This window comes from Triticum dicoccoides, chromosome 5A, assembly GCF_002162155.2.
Source record: "Triticum dicoccoides isolate Atlit2015 ecotype Zavitan chromosome 5A, WEW_v2.0, whole genome shotgun sequence".
Lineage (NCBI taxonomy): Eukaryota > Viridiplantae > Streptophyta > Magnoliopsida > Poales > Poaceae > Triticum > Triticum dicoccoides.
Genome location: NC_041388.1, coordinates 690,166,689 through 690,177,612, shown reverse-complemented (window position 1 = coordinate 690,177,612; position 10,924 = coordinate 690,166,689). Strand labels below are relative to the sequence as shown.

General features: G+C 48.0%; 1 protein-coding gene across 1 annotated transcript; it reads right to left on the bottom strand.

Moving 5' to 3' along the window:
• Positions 1–1,857: 1,857 nt before the first annotated feature.
• On the bottom strand, positions 1,858–4,304 carry LOC119304187 (peroxisomal membrane protein 11-1-like). Its single transcript, XM_037581363.1, has 8 exons — positions 4,132–4,304; positions 3,255–3,454; positions 3,089–3,163; positions 2,919–2,993; positions 2,716–2,796; positions 2,540–2,614; positions 2,275–2,448; positions 1,858–2,201 (listed from the first exon to the last, which is right to left on the bottom strand). The coding sequence occupies exons 2-8, from the start codon at positions 3,444–3,446 to the stop codon at positions 2,160–2,162; spliced, it is 714 nt and encodes a 237-aa protein (XP_037437260.1). The 5' UTR covers positions 3,447–3,454; positions 4,132–4,304; the 3' UTR covers positions 1,858–2,159.
• Between the last annotated feature and the right edge of the window lie 6,620 nt (positions 4,305–10,924).

Sequence of the window (10,924 nt, the reverse complement as noted above, 5' to 3'; positions counted from 1 at the left end):
GGAGGATGTGGTGGCGGGTATTGCTTCGTCGTCCAAGTCACCTAGAGTTAGGCAACATGCGCGCGCTGGGGAGGGGGAGGGGATTCTGTTATGTGTTGTAAGAGCATCTACAATCGCGCTCATCAAATGCCCCCTGTACGTCTGCATGGACGGCCTCGTTAGTGATCGATCACAAAATTGCGACCCAGTCGACCCCCTCAAACCGAACCTAGTCGCCTGGGCTAACCGACATCGCTCATATCCAGTCCATATGTGGGGCGAATATGGGATGGCCCGGACTTCAGACTAGACAGACCGGACTCACCTCAAATCCTATAGCCAACACAAGCAACATGCCAAGGTCTAGGCCCACCAGAGAGAAGCGTCAACCGTGTTGACTTGCAGGGCAGGAGTGGGTTGTCTAAGCCTTGTTTCGGTCTTAGGGCATCTCCAACACTAACCCCTCAAATCAGATACCGTATCCAACCGGTGGGGACAAGTCCTCAGACAGTGATACGGGAGCCAGCCATCCAAAGCTAGCCGCAAAACTTCCGCCACTTTTTTTAGTCCGCAAGCTCAAAATAACCGCATATCAAATCGTAGTTTTAATTTAAATATTACAATTCAACAAAGTTTCCAAATTACTGTATTTCAAACTTGAAATCAACTAGCACATATGTTCTAGTTATCCCCTTTAACCGCCACAGGTACTCAATCAATCTTCCTTGAGTTGGTCGATACCGAATTTGTTGATGCATTTGAACAAACTCATCAAACATGGCTAAATGCCATCTAAAAGTTTGGTAGGATTTCTCAAATTTAAGAGTTGCAGCAACATTTACATCCTCACCCTCCACGATCATGTTGTGCATGATCACACAACGTGTCATCACTTCCCACAAGGTCATCCTGGAGCATTCCAAATGCCCTCTTCATATCATTTCTAGCTGCTTCTTGTTTTGGAGGAAATTAAGTCATCTTCGGACCAACTGACTCGGAGATGGTCTTGACAAAGGTAGCCCGCGGAGGATAGATAACGTCAATTAGACAGTAGCCCATGTTATATTCATCCCCATCGATAGTATAATTGCAAGGAGGAGTTTTTTCCTTCAGTTAGTCTAGCAAACAATAAAACCGTTGATACACAGTGATGTCATTGTAAAACCGGGGCATTGCCAGAAAAGCGTGTTAAATCCAGAAATCTAGTGATGCAACCGCTTTAAAATGATGACGAGCTTCTTAACATGGCTATTACTGTCCCGAGCTCTCATTTGGTTCCGGACCTTTTGGAAACAGAGCTGGATGATTGCGTTTGTTGCCGTGATCGCGACCACCGTTCGCTATGATCCTGCGCGTGCGTGTGTGATACTGTGATAATATGCGGATGGCATGAATGATGATGAGAGCGTTACGACTAGATTAGTGCGATAGTGGAGCACGCGCGATGGGGAACCAAAGAAAATCCCGGCTTGCACTTGCACGCGTGCGCCCGGCCGACCCATCAGGCGATCGATCGCCATGATTAGCCACTCACTCACTCAGTTTGGCGGCCAAGTGCATCAGCGGTTGGCCGTGCGTCGCCTTTAGGCCGGCCGGCCGCCGGCGACTGTACGTCAAGCATATATAGTTCTCCTACCCCAAAAGTTCCCTTTGGCGGCGTGCTTGGTTAAAGGGTACGTAATGCATGACGAACCATGCCCGGTGTGCGGTGCGCACGGAAAGGTTCTGTTCAAAGTCTTGCTAAATCTTAGTCGATTAAGATTTGATCATGTCTCAGTTGATGCTATTTTGTCGATGATACATTGAGATCCATGTAAAATTTCTTTTCAGATTTTTCTATTTCTTTCTTACATGGCATGTCACTCGATTGAGATTTGGTTTAATATAAATGTGATCTCTCTGTAATTATTACATTTGGTTCGCAAGTGCAAACACTGTTGGCATATACTATAAGCACCATGCACTAACACATGATCGACCATACATACCATGTCCATTAGTACTGTTCATAGCATACCGTGTACATGTATATGTATAAAAACCGTACGTACAGACGATCGACATCATCATTCTATATATAGTGCTACGTACACAGGAATAAAACATCTCAGATTCCAGCATCGGCTTGAGTTAAGCGGAGGCAGCGTTTGGACTAGCATGCATGGTGTAGCGTCCGTTACTCACGCCTTGAGTTTGGCCAGGGGAGCGCGGGACGGGAGTTGCTGAAGAGAAACAGAGCATAAAATTCAGAGCCGTCAGAAGACGAGGTTTATTGGTGAGTTTAGTTTGGCATACCTGGTAGCAGGAGATGAGGGAGGTGACGAAGCCGAAGGCCCCGGTGACCCTGGGGGTGACCTTCTTGGGCGCCAGCTGCAGCAGCCCCACGGCCACCACCACGTCCATGCCCGCCTTCACCAGCGCCAGCAGCCGGTCGTCCGACTGCTTCATCTTCCCCAGGTACTGCTCGTCCTGGGAAAAGATCACAAAGCACAGCAAAGTTCAGGTTCTTATGCTCTACGTACGGTATGATCAGTGAGATACCAATTACGTATGTACTTACCTCGTATTTGTCGGCACCCCGGAGCTCCTTGGCGCGCTTCCTCATCGCCTTGGATAGCCTCTTGAGCTCTCCAAGCTGCGCAATCCCACGCAAATCGTCAGCTATATGTTCATGGGCTATCTATCTCTAAGAAACTTGGTAGAACTTACTCCTGCCCTGCAATATAATATACGTACCTCGACTAGACTTGCAAAGACAGAGGAAGTCATCCAGCAGTAGAGGGATATCCTGGCGATGCGGTCCGTGCGCTCCTTGTTCTATATACCAGCAACAACAGGAAGAAGAAAAACTAGGTTCACAGATTGCTAATCAATACTATACACGATGGAACGGGGTGAACCATTGGAGGGTGAGACGCTGAAATCTCGGCAAACAAAACCTGGTAAATCCCCGATCTTCCTATCCACACGAACTGGTCCAGGAACAGGAAGGTCGACAGCAGCGCATTCTTGGACTGCACAAGTTACAGAAACAATTAACAGTCAGCACATCATTCTTACAGCCTCACTCAAACGGTGAGAAATTAATGCGCTATAAAGTATAGAGTACCTTCCCAAGCAAGACCAACACGAGAGGGGTCCCTTTGGGGGCTGGGCTGATGAGAGCATGCAGGTCGTTCACCCACTGCAGGTCGATCGATTCAGGGCCAAAACCAATTTAACACAGCTGCAGCCTACAAGGAGCATATCATAATGGCATGTGCAGGCGGGCTGACCTTGAGGAGCCTGAAGACCTTGCGAGCCAAGGTGGTGGACTTGTCGACGTTCTGCGCGGTGCCGGGCTGGCCGTTGCTGATGAACTTGGAGCCGTACTGGATGGCCCTGCAGATCTTGTCCCGAGCCTCCGCCTTGTTCAGGTACAGCACCGCCAGCCCCAGCTCCGCCCGCGTCGCCTCCAACGAGCACATCTTCCTGCCTGCCCTCACAACTTCCAAATTAATAATGGCAGAAGATTCATAAAACCAGAGCTTACAGTCTTGTACGCGTCGTAACTTCTGAACTCGATCTGAAGCAGCTCGAAATTCAGAAGACCAGAGCTTATTGCAATCTTCTACCACGTGCGACAACAAAATTCAGAAAACCAGAGGCTGAACCAGACAACAAAATACAGAAAGACAACTTGTAAATCAATGGCACGAAATTCAGAAAGACAACCAGATTTTATGGCAGCCTTCTAGTACGTGTGAATGGTGTGGTAACTTGTGAACTCGATCTGAAGCAGCTGGAATGTTCAGAAGACCAGAGCTTACAATCTTCTACTTGTACTGTACTACGCGTGACAACAAAATTCAGAAAAGCAGAGGCCGAAGCAGACATCAGCTTATAAATAATCTCCTACTATACTAGCATCGAGAATTTCTGTCGGCAAAGCAGGGTGTAATTTCTCGAAAAGAAAGCTAGGAACTCAAAACAGAGGCGAGTGAGCAGGCCGGGAGATGCACAGGCACTTGCTAAAAATCTGAAACTGTTAGCTCAGGAGTGCATTGCGATACTGCATCAGTAGGAAATTAAGCAACAGGCATGGCTACACGAGCTGGCACACCGATGTAATAATGGATTAAGACGAAGATGCATGCTGGGCAGTGCAATTACCTTGGTAATGACGGAGCGGGGAGAGGGGAGGAGGGTGGAGAAGCGGCGGGTCCGGCCGGCTGGTGCTTAGCTGCTGGGGAGGGGAACTGCTTCTCCGGCTGCTACTGCTGCTTCACCATCCGATTTTGTGTGGACTGAGAGGAGATGAGCCCTGGAGGGACGGACGGGGCTGCCTCCCTCTCCTCCGGCTCATGAGAGACGGACGGGTTTGGATTTTAGCCCTGCCATGCGTGTGGCTGTGCCCACACGACACCAGGCCGTGAATGGATTTAGCGGTAGATAATTCGTGTGTGGGCTGGAGTTTATATGCAAGCGCTCAAGGCATCTCTAATCGGCCCTCTTAAATTTTGACTTTCCCTATGTCTTCCCGAACCTTAGAGCATCTACAGCCGGACGCATCAAACCCGCCTCATATGTTCGGGCGGACCGCCCGGTCAAGGTTCGCTTCGGTCACGATTTTTTGACCTAGACATGCCCCACAAACGGCCCTCAAACACCCGTTCTGACCGGTATCCCCTATATCCAGCCCAAATATGAAGCAGATATAAGGCGCCCAGGCGTATCCGTCATGTCGGACCCGGCCCACGCTGGCTCCCCGACCCCACATAAAATCCTCTCCATCCCCTCGCCGGACCAAACCCTAGCCAGTTCACTCTCCTCCCCTCCACTTCACTCCACCACCCAAGCTCGTCTCTGGCTCCTTTCGATCGTCTCCGGCATGGTGGGCAGCGGATCCGAGTCCTTCACCTCTAGATCCGTCAACCCCGAGCTCATCCCACGCGGCCCCGAGGAGGAGATGGCCGCCCAACTTGCCCTCCGCCCCGCCCGGAAGGAGGCCCGTGGACGGTTGCGTTCAGACTCCATCCGTCAGGAATCCACTGCGTGATTATAAAGATGCTCTACAGGTGTCTCCGATGGTGTTTGTTGAGTTGGCATAGATCGAGATTAGGATTTGTCACTCCGATTGTCGAAGAGGTATCTCTGGGCCCTCTCGGTAATGCACATCACTATAAGCCTTGCAAGCAATGTGACTAATGAGTTAGTTGCAGGATGATGCATTACGGAACGAGTAAAGAGACTTACCGGTAACGAGATTGAACTAGGTATGATGATACTGACGATCGACTCTCGGGCAAGTAACATACCGATGACAAAGGGAACACCGTATATTGTTGTGCGGTTTGACCGATAAATATCTTCGTAGAATGTGTAGGAGCCAATAGGAGCATCCAGGTTCCGCTATTGGTTATTGACCGGAGATGTGTCTCGGTCATGTCTACATAGTTCTCGAACCCGTAGGGTCCGCACGCTTAACGCTCGATGATGATTTGTATTATGAGTTATGTGATGATAGAGGCGAGGGTGTCCCGATCTTTCGATGAGATGATAACTATCGATTTGGTGGAGACGACTTTGACGATCCGACTACAAACGTGCACGACGTTGCGCCTTAGCAATCACTAAACCAATCTCCTGAGGTTACTGACGATGCCGGAAGCACGGTCAGCCTGACCACGAAGGTCTATTCCTGCAAGCAATCGAAGAACGAGCAAGAATATGATAAAGCAATCTGAATATCGCAAATATATATGAGGTATTGATAATGGTGGGGATCCGTAAGCGGTCTTGGTCTGGTCGTTGGACACAAACGAAGTACACGAAGTTGCAATGGCTAACTTTTAACTAAACAAATCCCAAGGAAAAAGCTACTAGATGGATCTACTTATATAGGAGCAAGGGGTGGCGGCCAAGGAGGTGGGAGGACGTCCCAAGGCAGCCTAAAACTAACCCTAGGTCGTACAAGGCTCACACCTTTGGGCTTGTAGTTTGACTCGGATTCTGCTGCAATGTCAGATTGTTTCGTCCGTAACTCAACGCCCCGAACGAATTTGAAGGTGAATCCAATTGGGTTGGAAAGAGCACGAAATCTAGTTTCCAACAAAAAACGAATCATCCAATTCGGAGTCCGTATGAAAAAGTTGTTGGCGTTTTGAGTCAGGTATGTCTGTGCAGTCCGAATCTGAATCCAGAACGTGAGAGACTTGGACTCTATCTTCTCTTGCCCCAAAAGTGACGTGAGAGGACTTTTTGAACACAACCTAAACTTCTCCTTTTCCCTTATCTTCATATGTGGATTGTACAAATGTCCCATACACCTGCAATTAGACAAAACACAAAAGTGTGTGAAGTATTTTTGTTCTGGATAACATAAATAGATTATTGAATAGTTTGCATTAAAAATCACCTGACAAATATGCATGTATGCAATATTTTTGGTCGTATCCAAGGTAGTCATGTCCTCATCATGTGATTTGATGACCGAAGTTTGTTCGGAGTCCCGTATGAGATCACGGACATGATGAGGAGTCTCAAAAGGGCCGAGACGTAAAGATCGATATATTGGAAGGCTATATTCGGACATCGGAAAGGTTCTGGGTGGTTCGGATATTTTTCGGAGTACCGGAGAGTTACGGTAATTCGCCGGGGAAGTATTGGGCCTTCATGGGCCTTAGTGGAAAGGAGAGAAGGGCCACAAGGGGAGGCCACCCCCCATGGGCTGGTCCGAATTGGATTAAGGAGGGGGTAGCGCCCCCCTCTTTCCTTCTCCCTCTCCTCCCCTTCCTTCTTCTCCTACTTGGACTAGGAAAGAGGGAAACCTACTCCTACTAGGAGTAGGAATTCCCCCTTTGGGCGCGCCCCTTGTGGCCGACCCTCCTCCTCCTCCCCTTCTTTATATACGGGGGAGGGGGCACCCCATAGACACACAAGTTGATGTTTAGCCGTGTGCGGTGTCCCCCTTCACAGTTTTACACCTCGGTCATATTGTTGTAGTGCTTAGGCGAAGCCCTGCGTCGGTAACTTCATCATCACCGTCAACACACCGTCGTGCTGACGGAACTCACACTCGGCCTCAGCTGGATCAAGAGTACGATGGATGTCACCGAGCTGAACGTGTGCAGATCGCGGAGGTGCCGTGCGTTCGGTACTTGATTGGTTAGATTGCAAAGACGTCCGACTACATCAACCGCGTTACTAAACGCTTCCGCTTTTGGTCTACGAGGGTACGTAGACACACTCTCCCCTCTCGTTGCTATGCATCTCCTAGATAGATCTTGTGTGATCGTAGGTAAAAAAATTAAAATACTGCGTTCCCCAACACACACCATCTTCCCACGAGGCCATGGCACGGCATGCCCACCGTGCAAGGCACCAGGCGTGGGAGGCTGATACGTCTCCGTCGTATCTACTTTTTCAAACACTTTTGCCCTTGTTTTGGACTATAACTTGCATGATTTGAATGGAACTAACCCGGACTGACGCTGTTTTCAGCAGAATTGCCATGGTGTTATTCTTGTGCAGAAATAAAAGTTCTCGGAATGATCTGAAAATCAACAGAGAATTATTTTGGAGTATATAAAAAATACTAGAAGAAAGTTCCACGTTAGGGGGCCCACACCCTGTCCACGAGTGTGGGGGGCGCGCCCTACCACCTGTCTCGTGGGCCCCCTGACGCTCCACCGACCTCAACCTTGACTCCATATATTCACTTTCAAGGAGAAAAAAATCAGGGAGAAGGATTCATCACGTTTTACGATACGGAGCCGCCGCCAAGCCCTAAACTCTCTCGGGAGGGCTGATCTGGAGTCCGTTCAGGGCTCCGGAGAGGGGAATCCGCCGCCATCGTCATCATCAACCTTGCTCCATCACCAATTTCATGATGCTCACCGCCGTGCATGAGTAATTCCATCGTAGGCTCGCTGGACGGTGATGGGTTGGATGAGATTTATCATGTAATCGAGTTAGTTTTGTTAGGGTTTGATCCCTAGTATCCACTATGTTCTGAGATTGATGTTGCTATGACTTTGTTATGCTTAATGCTTGTCACTAGGGCCCGAGTGCCATAATTTCAGATCTGAACCTATTATGTTTTCATCAATATATGAGAGTTCTTGATCCTATCTTGCAAGTCTATAGTCACCTATTATGTGTTATGATCCGTTAACCCCGAAGTGACAATAATCGGGATACTTACCGATGATGACCGTAGTTTGAGCAGTTCATGTATTCACTATGTGTTAATGCTTTGGTCCGGTACTCTATTAAAAGGAGGCCTTAATATCCCTTAGTTTCCACTAGGACCCCGCTGCCACGGGAGGGTAGGACAAAAGATGTCATGCAAGTTCTTTTCCATAAGCACGTATGACTATATTCGGAATACATGCCTACATTACATTGATGAACTGGAGCTAGTTCCGTGTCACCCTAGGTTATGACTGTTACATGATCGATCGCATCCGGCATAATTCTCCATCACCGATCCAATGCCTACGAGCTTTTCATATATTGTTCTTCGCTTATTTACTTTTCCGTTGCTACTGTTACAATCACTATAAAACTCAAAAATATTACTTTTGCTACCGTTACCTTTTGCTATCGTTACCACTACTATCATATTACTTTGCTACTAAATACTTTGCTGCAGATATTAAGTTTCCAGGTGTGGTTGAATTGACAACTCAGCTACTAATACTTGAGAATATTCTTTGGCTCCCTTTTTGTCGAATCAATAAATTTGGGTCGAATACTCTACCCTCGAAAACTGTTGCGATCCCCTATACTTGTGGGTTATCAAGAACATTTTCTGTTGCCATTGCCGGGGAGCATAGCTCTATTCTTTGAGTCACTTGGGATTTATATCTGCTTATCATTATGAAGAACTTGAAAGATCAAAGAACCAAGATTTTCCCCTCAACTACGAGGGGAGGTAAGGAACTGCCATCTAGCTCTGCACTTGATTCACCTTCTGCTTTGAGTAAGCTTGCGACACCTAAACCTGCTTCTGCTATTAATTCCGATATTTCGCATCTTATTGATGATGCCACTTCTGCTTTGCATGATACTTATGATTAAACCACTTCTATGCTTGATACTACTATGCCACTAGGTGAATTTCTTGATGAACAATTTGCTAGGGCTAGAGAGAATGAAATTATTGAAACTGATAATATTGATGAAAGTGATGATGAAGATTCTCCCCCCTAGATATGAATTGCCTGTTGTTCCTGAGGGTTATGTTATGGATAAAGAAACTGCTAGAGACTTTCTTGCTTGCAATGATAGAAGTGATCTTAAGAAACTATTAGCTAAGCTTAAAGAAAAATTTCTGAATGCTAGAATGAAATATGATCCTGCTTATGCTACTTCACCTATCTTTATTACTGATAAGGATTATGATTTCTCTATTTATCCTGATATAATTACTTTGGTTGAATCTGATCCTATTTATAGCTATGAATCTGAAACTGCTGTGGCACATCTTACTAAATTAAATGATATAGCTACTGTCAGTGTCAAAACCGGCGGATCTCGGGTAGGGGGTCCCGAACTGTGCGTCTAGGCCGGATGGTAATAGGAGACAAGGGACACAATGTTTTACCCAGGTTCGGGCCCTCTTGATGGAGGTAAAACCCTACGTCCTGCTTGATTAATATTGATGATATGGGTAGTACAAGAGTAGATCTACCATGAGATCAAGGAGGCTAAACCCTAGAAGCTAGCCTATGGTATGATTGTTGTATGATGAAGTTGTCCTACGGACTAAAACCCTCCGGTTTATATAGACACCGGAGAGGGTTAGGGTTACACAAAGTCGGTTACAATGGTAGGAGATCTTGAATATCCGCATCGCCAAGCTTGCCTTCCACGTCAAGGAAAGTCCCATCCGGACACGGGACGAAGTCTTCAATCTTGTATCTTCATAGTCCTGGAGTTCGGCTGAAGGTATAGTCCGGCTACCCGAACACCCCCTAATCCAGGACTCCCTTAGTAGCCCCTGAACCAGGCTTCAATGACGACGAGTCTGGCGCGCAGATTGTCCTTGGCATTGCAAGGCGGGTTCCTCCTCCAAATTCTTCATAAAAGTTTGTAAACACCAAGAGCGGTGTCCGGCTCTCCAAAGTAAGCTTCCACTTATTGCCATAGAGAGAATAATATTAACACAAATCTAATCTGCTGACGTATTCCGCAGCGTGACATCACACTACGGCCAAGCCCTTATTCGAATCGTTTTCACTTCTCCACCTCAGCGTGTTTTGCGAGGCGGTTTCCTTGGCACGTCTTGTCAAAGCAGAGATCGTGTCCCCTTTATTTACGGGATTCTCGTTAATACGGACGTGGGTAACCCAACCGCGCCACTTATCACGGCTGGTGGGGACGCATAGTCGCTTCCGCCCATATAAGGGGATAAGGATCCACCTTTTTACCTACGCCTTCTTCCTCCTTTGCCTATCCATCTTCTGCGCACCCGAGCTCCAGCGCCCAAGCCCGCACTTCCTACCTCAACCCTCTCCAACAATGTCCGGAGCGGGAGGCAAGTGGATGGTCTCCTCCGTCACGGAGGGCCATGTTAAAAGGTTAAGGAAGGCCGGATACTTGTCCAAAGACATCGCGCACCGGCTTCCTGAGGAGGGGCAGCTTCTCCCCACCCCAAGGCCCCATGAGAGGGTAGTATTTCTTCCCCACTTCCTCCGCGGACTGGGTTTTCCTCTCCACCCATTTGTCCGCGGGCTCATGTTCTACTATGTCCTAGATTTCCACGATCTGTCCCCGAACTTCATCCTCAATATCTCGGCGTTTATCGTCGTGTGCGAGGCCTTCCTCTGCATTCGCCCCCATTTCGGCCTCTGGCTCAAGACCTTCAACGTCAAGCCAAAGGTGGTGCGCGGCAACCAGGCGGAGTGCGGAGGTTCCATGGCGGGCAAAATTGCCAACGTCCTATGGCTCGAGGGCTCCT